General features: G+C 53.4%; 2 protein-coding genes and 2 non-coding genes across 4 annotated transcripts in view; all 4 read right to left on the reverse strand.

Moving 5' to 3' along the window:
• Plxdc1 (plexin domain containing 1) overlaps window positions 1-4,117 on the reverse strand; it is a 63,888-nt gene extending 59,771 nt beyond the window's left edge. The window contains exon 1 of the mRNA XM_029483007.1: window positions 3,921-4,117. Within this exon, the coding sequence (XP_029338867.1) occupies window positions 3,921-3,999 (79 nt within the window). The 5' untranslated portion in view covers window positions 4,000-4,117. The remainder of the gene's footprint in view (window positions 1-3,920) is intronic.
• Window positions 4,118-5,882: 1,765 nt separating this feature from the next.
• On the reverse strand, window positions 5,883-5,954 carry Trnac-gca. Its single transcript has one exon. It is a non-coding gene; the product is annotated as a tRNA-Cys (tRNA).
• A 617-nt stretch (window positions 5,955-6,571) lies between these two features.
• On the reverse strand, window positions 6,572-6,643 carry Trnac-gca. Its single transcript has one exon. It is a non-coding gene; the product is annotated as a tRNA-Cys (tRNA).
• Window positions 6,644-7,203: 560 nt separating this feature from the next.
• Window positions 7,204-12,574, reverse strand: Arl5c (ADP ribosylation factor like GTPase 5C). Its single transcript, XM_029483557.1, has 6 exons — window positions 12,391-12,574; window positions 12,233-12,293; window positions 11,502-11,649; window positions 10,707-10,790; window positions 9,572-9,723; window positions 7,204-7,967 (listed from the first exon to the last, which is right to left on the reverse strand). Exons 1-6 carry the CDS (start codon window positions 12,572-12,574, stop codon window positions 7,919-7,921), a joined length of 678 nt encoding a protein of 225 aa, XP_029339417.1. The 3' UTR covers window positions 7,204-7,918.
• Between the last annotated feature and the right edge of the window lie 714 nt (window positions 12,575-13,288).

Genomic DNA, 13,288 nt, shown 5'->3' on the forward strand with positions numbered 1-13,288 from the left:
CAGCCAAGAACACTGTGTTCCTAAATAACCCTCTTCCCCGAGAGCTTTTCCTCATCCTTCAAATCTGACAAGATGCCATTGCTTCAAAAAGTCTCTCTGAGGCTTCTCTCCCCATCACACAGATGCCAGGGGCACCACCACCCAAGCTGGCCTCCTGGACTGTCATGCCCTTGGTCACCTCTGCATCTAGAATTCTGGGTACTGCAAGGACCAGTGTTCAGGAGGCACCTGTGAGTGGAGGGGGTGGGAGGCTGGCAGGAGGAGGGAGAAACTCAGCACCCAGCCTCTAGGACTGAGACCCTCCCTTGGGCACAGCCCTGCTGTCTATCACGGCACTGACAGACCGCAGGTTTGCCACCAAGCTGGAGGCCCAACCTTGAACCAGAATGCCACAGTTTACAGGCTCTCTGGAAGCCTCCGTCTCTGACAGACAAGATGAGGTGAGGACAGTTCTTATCACTTGCTAGGTTGAATCTTCAGCAAACCATCGACACAAACCAGCCGGCAAGACCAACCTCCCAGGCAGTGCTGGGGGGGGCTGTAGCTCAGGGGGGGGCTGTAGCTCAGCTCAGGGGGGGGGTGTAGCTCAGCTCAGGGGGGGGGCTGTAGCTCAGTGGGGGGGCTGTAGCTCAGGGGGGGCTGTAGCTCAGGGGGGGGCTGTAGCTCAGCTCAGGGGGGGGCTGTAGCTCAGCTCAGGGGGGGGGTGTAGCTCAGCTCAGGGGGGGGGGCTGTAGCTCAGCAGGGGGGGGGGGTAGCTCAGCTCAGGGGGGGGGCTGTAGCTCAGCTCAGGGGGGGGTGTAGCTCAGCTCAGGGGGGGGGCTGTAGCTCAGTGGGGGGGGCTGTAGCTCGGGGGGGGCTGTAGCTCAGCTCAGGGGGGGGCTGTAGCTCAGTGGGGGGGCTGTAGCTCAGGGGGGGCTGTAGCTCAGGGGGGGGCTGTAGCTCAGCTCAGGGGGGGGCTGTAGCTCAGTGGGTAGAGTGTTCACCTCGCATGTCACCTAGCATGCCAGAAGCTCTGGGTTCAATTCTCCAGGGCTCTATTAACATGACATGATGGCATTACGCCTGGAATCCCATTACCCAGTGCTGTCGGGTGGGGGCAGAAAGTCAAGGCCATCCTCAGTTACAAGTGAGTTCAAAGCCAGCCGGGGCTACATGACACTGTGCCTCCAAATCCTGGTCTTTGCCTCATACAAGGTCACACAAGGTTGTCCCAGGCCTAACAAATCCCACCTCCTGATATAAAGCCCCTCCTGGTGAGACCCTGCCCCTCACCTTGGAGATTAAAAGTGTGCACAAGAAAAAGGGACATAAGGTAGCAGAAGGGGTGGGGTAGGGTGCGGTGGGGGATGGGGCTCTGCTTTCTGAGGATTACCTCAAGGGTTCAGTCAGAAGCACCTGTGTACTCACTGTTGAACTGTTTTGTTTTGTTTAAACAGGGTCACCTGGCTGCTTTGTGTAGGAGGCTGGCCTTGAACTCACTATGTAGCTGAAGAGGACCTTGAACTTGAGATCCTTTTTCCTCCAAGTGGCCTTGCTCTCAGTGTGGCCCACCGTGCCCAGCTTTCCCACACACATTTATTAAGCAGATTTCCACACAAGGTGTGGGGGGGGGGGGGGGGGTGTGAGGGGGGCGTGGAGGAGTTCTCAGTGACAGGAGGGCATGGTCCTGAGCACAAACACTCTGCACGTCTTCACGTAGACACAGCACAGTGAACCAGGACAGTATGGTGGCTGCCCAGGCCCTCCCAGCAGGGTAGAACTCTCTGAGGAGGGGAGCCTGCAGCTGACAGGAAGAGCAGCAATCCCAGAAGCCATTGTGAGGAATCTGAATTTTAGTCAACAGTATATTAGTTTATTGGGAGGCCCCTGGTGGGCAAGGAGGAAACTGAAAGCAGATTAAGGTTGGTTGGGCTATAAAACATCTGTTCGGCCCCGACTCTAGAGACAAGCAACCTTGGCTCAGAACATGGGTGACTGCAGGGATTCCTTGTGAGTTTCCAAAATGGCTGCCTGAAAGATTCTCCCTTCTGTGTGTATCCTGGATGTCTCTGGTTTCTCTGGGACCAGACCGTCAGTGACCCCTTCCTAGGCCTGGAGGCCATCTTCCTCTCTGCCTGACTACAGGCTGCTTCTGGGCTCTCCTCAGTAGACTCCTTCCTTCTTCAGGTCATCGATGCCTCCTGTGTCCCTTGTAAGGATGATGGTGGGAACAAGACTGTAGGGATGGAGAAACACCAGCCCTGACAGGGACACCATTGCCCCAGGTGGAGCTAGGCCTCCTTGGGTCCCCCACTCCCACCCCCTCATTGACCTCAGGGGCTCTATTATACAGAGCAAGCAGCCAGGCTCCTTGAAGGACCCCTCCCAGCCTTCCCCATTCCCACACATCCTCAGATGGCCTCTACAAAACCTCATTACCAAACCCAGCCCAACCTGGGATGAGTCAATAATTGCCCTGACGGCCTTTTACAGCTTCCTAGGGTTTAACCTCAGTCTCACTTGCTGCAGATGCCCGATGTCTTCTAGATGAATCTAAAAGCAGAGACGGCTAAGTAGTCTGTACTTACAAAAGTAACTCTTGTCTCTGGGTCCCCTGATGTAGCCAGCTCCCTTCCTCAACCCTCTCCTCGGCCCAAATTCCTCATCAACCCAGCCATATCTGAGTTCAGGAAACACACCAGGCTAAGGCTGAAAAGAACTCAGGACTTAACCCACTCAGTCCCTTCCTAGATACCATTTTAAAATAAATTATCAGTTGTCCGTACCTGTTTGAGAAGGAAAGAATATCTTAAGGGGAAAAAAAAATCTTTCATAACTCCACCTTCAAGAGCCAAAGATATTTGTCAAGAACCTCTTTTTATACATCAAAAACCAAGCCCAGAGAAAGTAAGTAACTTGCCCAAGGTCACACAGCAAGTGAGACAACAGAACTAAAAGCCAAGTGCTCAGCTACCTTCTGTGGGAGCCACCATGAACACCGATGGGTCCACACTAGTCTCTGGACATGTGACTTCTCTGTCCTCTGCCCCCCGCAGTCACCACCAGTATCCTCCACCCGTACCATCTCATCCCAACCCAGATTCTTTTGGACTACCTACCATGACCATCAAAGTCAAGAACACAGTTAGGCACCATGCTGACACAACAGCCCACAGCAGCGCCCCATGAACTATCCCATCCCTGACCCCAAGTGTGGGACACTCACTTCCCTTATAAGGAGCTTGTGAAATCACCCTTATTTCCCCGAGAAAGCCTGGGTGCAGAAACTAAACGATATATTTTTTTTAAAAAAAACCGGCCTTTCTTGATAACACGAGGGATTCAAAGTAGATCTCTGAAAGGACCCCAAGAGGAAGGAATGGCTTGAGAAACTGGTCTAGAGGAAAGAGGAGTGTGCAGAATGGAAGCTCCTCCACCCTCACCCCCCTTACCTCCATGCTCAGCCTGTGCAACTGAGAACTGAGCAGAACCTAGCAGGGGGGAGAAGGGGACCCTTGACCCTGAGAGATCGGGGAGCAGCAGGCTGCTTTTTCCTGGGGTCCCTGCCTCTCCACCAGTACGCAATAGGTAGGGAAAGCAAGTTAGACGGCCAGGCTGGTGCCAGGATGTCTCCCATCCTCCCGGCGACTCCCACGCAGTCACAAGCCCAACTGGGACCCCACCTAGAGCAGCTGAGGGAGGCAGCAGGGAAGAGCATGGAAAAGAAAAGCAAACGCCTCTCTGAAATGATCGCCGGTGCCTGTGACTATTCTGGAGACCCTGGCCTGGGTCCCTCCACGTCCTTCCGACAGCAGTAGGAGATGCGCACCCTCTGTGCGCACACAGAGAAAGTAGGGTCCTTGTCCCCTGTCCCTGGCGTCCTGAGGACAGGACCCAGGTCCCGCTGGCGGGTTTTCACCTGCCCTGGCTGCGCGTCCTACCTGCGGGTGTTGCGGGACTGAGCGCGCGCGCGGCCCCGCGGAGTAGCAGCAACTGCAGCAACCAGAGCTGAGCCCGCATGGTGGGCGCGGACGACCTCCGGGTTCGCGCGGCGGCAGCTGCAGAGGGAGCAGCCCGGGGCTGGGCGAGCGGGGAGCGGGTGCGGAGCGGGCACGGCGAGCGAAGCACGGCGCTGCGGCCTTGGGGAGCGCGGGCGGGAGGACCCAGAGGGCGGGGCGCAACGCTGGGGTCCCCGCCTCCCGGAGTCTCGCGCCGCACCCACAGGACCCGGGACCGCGCCGGGACATCTCTGGTTACGGAGAGAACCCCGCTGTCCCAGAAACCTAAGGAAAAGGCCGAGGTGAAGGGCCCCAGGAAGCGCCCCTACTTGGGCCGTTGGCTCCCACCACCCATCCCAAGAGCATGCCACTTTCTGAGCTAGTCCTTGTACTTCTGTGGCTTCCTGGTGTTCTACATTAGTGCACACACAGACACGCACCAGGAATCTCCCGCAGTCGAGCCGCGCCCCCCCCCCCAGCTTCTACCCCAGAAGAGGCACGAATTGCGTCTCCCCAGTTGACTGCTTCACAGCCCATCTCCAGCACCGACCCCACCCCATTTCACCCCAAACCCACACCCCACTCCCGTCCAGCAGACATGTAGGTGCTCGAGACTGGCACATTCCCACTTTGAAACAGCTCGGTGTCCCCTCCACAGGAAGGCCAGATCAGCCCAAGAAAGACCCAGAGCCAGAAGTGGTGCCCACTGCCACCACACTTTACCGGACTCTGGGAATAGGGCACTTCCCCCAACCCCCTTCAAGTATGGAATAAAAATACCCGCAATTTAGGAGATTTAATAGACGGCATGGAATCAGGTCAAGGCACGAAGGTGCCTGTGACCTACTTCGTGGGAAGGAAGGAGAAGAACTGGGGCCTAGAGAGTGGAGAGGACTGAGGGGCCCCTGGCTTCCTCTGTGTAGGGGACCTGGAGAGTGCGGAAAGAAAGGGTGCAGAGGCTGCTTCCTGGGACAGAGGCTGCAGCTGGGGACAGAAGTAGAGTGTGGGCTTAAGTAGGTGAGTGGTCTGGCACTGAGGTCAAAAGAAGGACCAAGAAAGGAAATGAATCCCAGTGCCACTCTCCTCTGGGTCCAAAAACCTAGAGGTGGCCTCCCCAGGACCTCAATATAATATTATGTAATACCTTGAGCCAAGGCAAGCCCTGCAACGGAAGGGACTTTTGTTAATTTTCCAGGTAAGGACTAACGCCGTCGACCAGGTTGGTTTCGAACTCACGATCACTATTCAGTTTATTGAAGGGATTACAGGGGTGAGCCCACCAAACCTAGCCAGCCATTGAATTTCTAATTCCTTGCCTGAATTCTCCAGGACAGCCCCTGGGGGATCAAAGAAACCGTCCCTTCCAGATGTGGCCTCCTACCGCCACCCAGTGGACACGTGATGAGCCACGGGGCTGCAGTTTAGCTGATCTCTTGAAGAGTTAAGAGACTGCCCGCGCAGGCGCCGCGGAGGGCCTCTATAGTGTCCCAAGATGGACCTCCAGCCTCAATTCTGGTGTCGTCGTGCGCGGTCAGTCTCGGTGCCCGTTCTTCATAAAGTCTTGTATTGGAGCTCAGGCAAAAGCAACAACTTGGAAATATTAGAAGCAAACGGCGTGGACAAGTTTCTAACCGTAAGCCTCTAGAACATGAGCATGCACGGGAAGTACTTCTCAGAACGCATATTTCTAGCCCCACCCCGGGATAGTTCACTGGGTCAGAGATGAGGCCAAGAATCTTCATGTCCAGCATGGGCCCAAGTGTTGGTGCTAGTCACATTCAGAGAGGCACTGCCCTGGAAATTCCCAGTTCCTTACCACCGTCCCCGCTCCCCGACTGTTTGGGAGTTGGCCATAAAAATATGCGGGACGTAATAAAGTCTGCCAAAGAAAAGTGTGAACTTGCTAGGGGGCACCCGGATTTGAACCGGGGACCTCTTGATCTGCAGTCAAATGCTCTACCACTGAGCTATACCCCCTCTGCCGGTAGCTTTGCGTCAGTTACTACTTAGTGCTAGTCTAGCGCAGGCGCACTAAAGTGTCTTTAAAAGGGAAGACTGGTTCGAAGTTATGAAGAAACAAAAGGACCTGACCTACCAGATTACTAGCTTCAAAACAAAAGCTGTTTCTTGGTGATCTGAGATTCCTTCCAAAGGCACAAGAATACGTCCTCCAGAAGATAGAGGCGACGCCAGTGCTCCTCTGGGTGGATCCCACTCTTCAATTCCGCCGCGGCTTCTCTCTCCCTTCTACACGCTCACGCTCACTTGTGCTCACCGTCTGCCTCCAACCTAACCCCAACCCTAGACACTCAGATCTCCCTAAGAGACAGGCGTGGAAATCGCCCGCACCTGAATACACCAACCGGCACAGCGCGCCCTGCGGGTCTCGCGCTGCTGCCTAGGGGAGTCATATAGTGGGGCTTAGACACTAGGCTCGCGTCACATTTCGGCCAGGGACAAACACTTAACTGCAACCCCAGTAGGACAGCATAAGCCAGCAAAATAGAGTGGTCTGGAGGAGTTCCCGTATCTCCTCCATTCTAAGGTCTCAAGTTAGATGAGCTAGCAAAAGGCACACACGGCAAGTAACCGTGAGGGGGCACCCGGATTTGAACCGGGGACCTCTTGATCTGCAGTCAAATGCTCTACCACTGAGCTATACCCCCGATGTGCTAAGCTAGTTTCACCAGAATGCATTTCTTTCTATAAAGCAGCCGCACGGTCATATTCACTGTATTTCAATTTTTTTGTTGTTATATCAAGGAAAACCTAATGAAAATCCGAATTTTGACTGAACTATCTAGAGTTCACAAGCTCTCCCTTCATAACCACATCTCAGGAAAACTACAAAGTTAAAGATCTGGGTCCTTAGTATGCCTTAGAGGTCCCCTACCTGCTTGAAAAGGGGAAAGGCCATACTGTCCTGAATATAGAAGGACATCATGGGCCTCCAATCCATCTTTAACACAAGGACTCAGGGGCTTTTCCATCTCACTGGGGTCCCCTTCTCAGGCCACTTATCCCCACTAGAGCCAAGAGCCTTCAGCACCTCCAGTTCTGGTTAGCTGGTGCCAATGCTCTTCAGCTTGGACAAGGTCTCTAGCTAAATGGATCCATGCGGCAGTCCCCACTCCCTCACCCCATTTCCAAGGTGGGTTTCCCCCAAAACCTTTCTGCAAAGAACAAAAGCCAGTATGAGGAACAGACAAAAATAAGAAGTGAGGCGTTTTCAGGGACACCTACTGTGTATCTTTAATTTTAAAATCATAATGCGATGTTTAAAAAAAAAATCATGACACAAAGACAAAATAAGTAGGTCCTATAGATCTTTGACATTTTAGAGGAGTAGGATTCACACTGGAGGGACGCTAAGAGAGAAGGAGATTCCACGTGGTGACTTAGAACCCAAAAACTGTGGTCCTGGAGTTAGCACCTAAGAGGGAGCAGTGAGCAGGAAAGCGAACGGGTGGGGGTGGAGGGACTTGGAACCCTGCAGTGTAAGGGACTGCGTCAGTCTGGAATGTTCTGTCCTCCCATTCATCAACTCTCCACCTCCCACCCCCACCCCCATGCCCCCAGCTTTTGACCGGGTCCTATTGCCTCCTTTATCGGAATCTCCTTCGTCCAGTGGATAGGGGGAAATGTCAAATATCTCTTGCTTGCCGAGAAGACAGGTGAGGACTGGGAGAGACCTGGTGCCCCCAACACCCCGCAGTAAGTTCCCTGGTGTCTCTCTTCACACCAGCAGTGATGGAGTGGGCAGACAGCTTCATCTGTAGTCTTGTCTGCACCAACTTGAAGTCTTTGATCCAGCTCTCAGTGACAGTTGAGAGGACTGTAGTAATCTTTTTGTCCATAGCCACCCTCTTTCCACCAACAAATGACTGGTGTTTCTCACTGGTGCTAGTCATTCGGTTTCTGGTTGGCCTCAGGCTAGGACATCAGTTGGCGGTGGCCTGAGCTTGCATCCACTGGAGCCCAGCTGGCAGCCTGCAGGGAGGGAGGAATGGAAGGAAGGACTGTCAGCATTTCCCATAAGATGATGGCTGGAAAACGCCAAGCGTCTGCCTGAGACAGACTGAGAGGGGAGCCAAGGTTTATATTCAATCACTTAATGGTAGAATGGAATTGAGCTGAGTTCCAGAACACATCGGGCACCCACTGTGCTTGGAGGCTGAGGCTCCTGGAGAGAAGCAGTCATCTGACCGGGCTCACTGAGTCAGAGAGGCCCCTGTGAGGCTCCTCTGAGAAGGCACTGCGCAGACTCTCCTTCCTGGGCTACTGAGCAGTGTCTCTGGACAAGCCTTTTTGTTGTCCTGCTTTGTCACTAGGGGCAGTGGCAGGGTGACCTCAAAGGCGTGGGAAGAGGCTCCCCCAGAAGTGAGAAACACCTCCGGAACAAAGATGGAAGCATGGCCTTGTCTGTCATCACCCAGCCTTGCCTGGCCCAGGGTATGGCACTGTGTGTGTGTGTGTGTCTGTGTGTGTGTGTGTGTGTGTGTATGTGAGGGAGGGAGTACTGTGAACTAGACTGCAGATTGGAACATGAGAGTCCCTAATGGGGTCAGGTGACAAGCATATGGCTGGAAATTCCGTGATCCCTTGGATTTACTTATTTAAAGTTTCCTTTTCATCAAAAATGTGTCCAGACAGGAGAGATGAAAGGAATTCTCCAGGTCTCATGCAAGGCCTTCATGCCCTGAAGTATTTGATCCTGATCCATGCAAGGGCAAATGCACTTGCACGCACACACACACACACACGCACACACACATGCACAGACACACACACACACAGAGACACACAGACACACAAAGTTGTGAGCTTCCCCCATCTATTTCTAATCTTCTCCTTTCTCCATCTCCCTGTTTATCACTTTGTTTCTTTGTTTTGGTTTTAGTTTTTGTGGCAGGCCCTTGATATGTAGCCCAGGCTAGCCTCTCACCATACAGTGGAGGATAACCTTGAACTAATAATCCTCTTGTAATCCCAAGTGCTGGGATTACAGGTATTCAGTAGCTCAGGGCTTCATGTGAGGCCACACCTCCAGCTCCAAGGCAGGCATTTTCTGCCTAGTTTTCTAGCCACCATTTTCCTCTTCTTCTTCTTCTTCTTCTTTCTTCTTCTTCTTCTTCTTCTTCTTCTTCTTCTTCTTCTTCTTCTTCTTCTTCTTCTTCTTCTTCTTCCTCTTCCTCTTCCTCTTCCTCTTCCTCTTCTCCTTCTTCTCCTCCTCCTCCTTCTTCTTCCTTCTCTTCTTCTTCTTGGGTCCTAGCTATCCCCTGCCCTTGAGTCAAAACCAGACTAACCCTTGACTCTCTTCACATTATCCATTTCACTTTCTCCAAAGAGTTTCTCAGTCCCTAAAATCACTGTTGTTTCTGGGGAGTCTTAGCCTTTACCATTATTAGAGCAAGCCCTTGGAGCATAGGCACTCTGCAAGCTCGCAGCACCTTAGCTGTGGACCTGTGTCCATCTTACTGGGCCTAGAGCCAAATGTGGGCCAGATTCTTACTGGAAAGAAACAAGGGGTTACAAGGTTCCTGTAACCTTCTGCCCATTGGATGGGCCAGGGCAGGTGGGGGTGGGGGACTGACCCTTCTCCTGTGAGAGCACAGCAGCCCTGGATATGCCACGGGTGGTCTTTGATGGCAATGAGTGTGAGAAACTGGGAGATCTCTGCTGTGGTCATGGAGTCTTTCACATCCTGCTTGTTGGCAAAGATCAGCACTGAAGCATCTTGAAGTGCCTGTAGGCAGAAGACCCGCCCAGGTCAGCCAGCCAGCCAGTGCAGCATCCCTCCCACAGTCCTCTAGGATCCCTGCCCCACTGTCCTAGAGAGAGGCCCATGCCAGGGGGGACAGAGGTGGAGGCCCACCCTGACATCAGCAGCCCATCTAATGAAGCCACAGCTCTCAGAGCACATTCCAACCACTCACGGGATGCTTGCAAGAACCTCAGACATTGGTAGTTTTGTTTTTTAGGATTTTTCCCCCCCTGAAGCAGGGTTTCTCTGTGTAGCCCTGGCTGTCCTGGAACTCACTCTGTAGACCAGGCTGGCCTCAAACTCAGAGATCTGCCTGCCTCTACCTCCCAAGTGCTGGGATTAAAGGCATGTGCCACCTCTGTCCATTTTGTTTTTTCAAAACAAAATCTTATTGTGTAACCCAGGCTGGCCTGGAACTCAATATGGAGCCCAGGCTGGCTTCAACCTCATGACAATCTGCTTCAGTTGCCCAGAATGTAGGCAAAAGCCACCACTCCCATTGTGAGATGGGATCTAATGGTCCAATTTACTAGAAGTGGAGCAACTTATTAGAAATGAAACAGCTTTCTCAGGGTCTCACAATGGGTGAGAGGTGAGATTAGCCTTTGAGCCAGAAGCTGTGCGCAGTGGTTCTGAGGGCACTGACAGAACCCTTTATCTGTAGTAAACTAGCTCTCCCCATGTTACAAGGATAGGGCTCTCAAATTAGCATCTCAGAAATGAACCTTAATCCCAGCACTTGGGAGGCAGAGGCAGGCGGATTTCTGAGTTCAAGACCAGCCTGGTCTACAGAGTGAGTTCCAGGACAGCCAGGGCTACACAGAGAAACCCTGTCTCGAAGAAAACAAAAACAAAAGAAAGAAAAGAAATGAACCTCAGAGAGGGTGTGTGACCAGTCTGAGAGTACACAGCTAATCTCACTGGATGGCTTCCTGAGTTGGGGGGGCAGGGGGGGGGAGGCTTACCTCATGGGCCAGCATCTTATACAGCTCCTCCCGGGTGGTGAGCAGCCGATTCCGGTCTGTGCTGTCTATCACAAGGATGACAAACTGTCCAGCAGGATTGAGATATGAGCTGCAAGCTTTCTTTTTGGTGAACATGCTTCCTACAAGTGGTTCTGATCACTGGCCTCTGCCCTGCCCGTGTGCCAGCTCCACTGGAAAGGACCTGTGGGTCCCATTCTGCCAGTCTCACCAGGCTGGGTCCATTTTTAATCACCTTATATTTTATTCTTTGGAGACAACTCCTAGTATATAAACCAGGATGGCCTGGAGCTTATGAGTCTCCTGTCCCAGTTCCCCGAGTGTTGGGGTTATAGGCACAAATCTTTATCATATTTATATATTTAATTTTTTATTTCTTCTTTTATCTTTTGTTTTTAGGATCTAAAAGTCTTGGGTTGGAGAGATGGCTCAGAGGTTAAGAGCACTGACTGCTCTTCCAGAGGAGTTCAATTCCCAGCAACCACATGATGGCTCACAACCACCTGTAGTGGGTTGCCCTTTTCTGGTGAGTCTGAAGACAGCTACAGTGTACTCTAATACACTAAATAAATAAGTAATTTTTTAGATGTCTTACCAGATGCCGTACCGTATTATTTGACACAGCCTTTATTATAATTGCCTCTCAGCTGAAGTGACCTGAAGTGCCCTCCATTCAGTCATGTCCCAGGTGCCAGAAGGCTCAGAGAATATGGCAGGTGACTAACAGGCTAACGCTCAGCCACCTCTTTGACCTCCCCGACCTGGCTACCCCCTTACCTCAGCATTAGAGTAGTAAGTGTCCCAGGTGGAGCGCAGCGCCTCCTGGCCCCCTAGGTCCCACATGAGGAAGTGAGTCTTCTGAAGAACAATTTCTTCCACGTTGCTCCCAATGGTGGAGCAGGTGTGAACAACCTCATTGGTCAGGCTGGGGAGGCAAGAGAAGGGCCTAAGGTCGTTGCCCAGTTCACTCTCAGCTCAGACCCTCTACTCTCAAAGCAGCTGAGTCCAACCCGGAACAACTCAGCTCTGGGTGACCAAGCACTGGGCAAGGCCCACGTCCTGTCGTTGATATGGGGAGAGAAAGGTCTGAGTTTGTCCGAGTGTGGCCTGGCCTGGCAGAGCTCCCATCCTCCCTGGCTGGGATTTGAAGTAGAAGACCGAAGTTAACCAAGTGTAAGGGGCAAGGGTGAGAAGATAAGGGTCCTGCCGCCAGGGGGAGCCAAGAGCAGCGAGGCGAGAAACAGCCTGGCATTCCACACCTGCCAGGACTGAAATGTGTTTGGCAGGGTAGATCGCGGGAGGCCGTGGGACCTGAAGTCGCCCATTGCTAGCGGGATCCAAATCCAGGCCGGCAGCCACTAAATCAGGAAGGTCACACCAGCGTCCTCCCATCATTCTTCTTGTCTACAACTACCCACGAACCCAGGGAAGGGCTCTGGTGATTGGTGCAAATGACTATCAGTCTAGTGTGAGGCCCAGCCCACTCTGTCCACCGAGTAGTTACTTACAACTGGTAGAGAATGGTGGTCTTCCCTGCATTGTCCAGTCCCACGATAATGACTTTGTGCTCTGGAGGCATCAAGGGGAAGGGCAAGGTCAGAGCCAACCAGGATGACTACGGGCGTGGGTGTCCCTAGTAGGCTTCTGGTCCTGGCCTCTTCCTCACCCTCTGCCCCTGCCTGGATGGATACCTTCTCTCCCGGCTCCACCCATCCCTTGGCAATCTCCGAGCTAAAGCTCGGTATCTCAGCTTTCTGTGTGCGCTCCCCCCGCCCCCAATTTCCTAGGATGCTCAGAGAAACGCGGTCCCGGGAGACCTCTGCCGAGGACTGTACCGTTTCACTTGCCATCCGACCGGACCCCTGCACCCCTCCTGACCCCCTACCCCACCTCCGTCTACATTTCTAGACAGCGACCTTCTAAGGGGTCCGAAGCACGCTGGGCTCTAAATCACAATCTCAGGAAACTGACTTTGGGGGCCCTCCGGGGCCCACACAGCTCAGCTGGGTGGTGGGGTCAGGGGCAGAAAGCTCTCCCACCCCTGTGCACTGGGTACACTGAAGCGCGGGGTCAAGGTGGGGGGCGCGGGACTTGTGGGAGGAGAGCAGGCAGGAGGCCATGGAGAGTATGGGAGTGCACAAAACGAACTCTAGCAGCGCAAGGTTCCCAGTCAGTCTTCACGGACGACTCCAAAATCCCAAGAGCCCCAGAAGACAGCGGAATCAAAGAGGTCACTGGGCTGCCCGGTGCGCCGCTTACCCTGGCTCCCAAAGATTCGCATCAGCTTGGCTATCAGCTGTCCCATGGCACTCCCGGAGCTGGGGGCGTGCGGGGCTCAGCAGCCTCCAGGGCCAGAGTCTGGCCCCAAATCTTCAAAGCCCTGTCTGGGGGAGGGCCAGACCCGCTGCTCCTGTCAGATGTGCGGAACCCCAAGCGTCACCCTCGAGACCTGGGAATCCCACCGGACGCTGGCTCTTTCTCGGTGCTGAGGGTCTGAGTGGCGTCACCACGAAGACTAGGTATTTGTCTAGGGGCAGGAAAGTGCAAGGAAAATCCCAGAGTCT

The sequence above is a fragment of the Mus caroli genome, chromosome 11, assembly GCF_900094665.2.
Source record: "Mus caroli chromosome 11, CAROLI_EIJ_v1.1, whole genome shotgun sequence".
In the NCBI taxonomy this organism is placed as follows: Eukaryota; Metazoa; Chordata; class Mammalia; order Rodentia; family Muridae; genus Mus; species Mus caroli.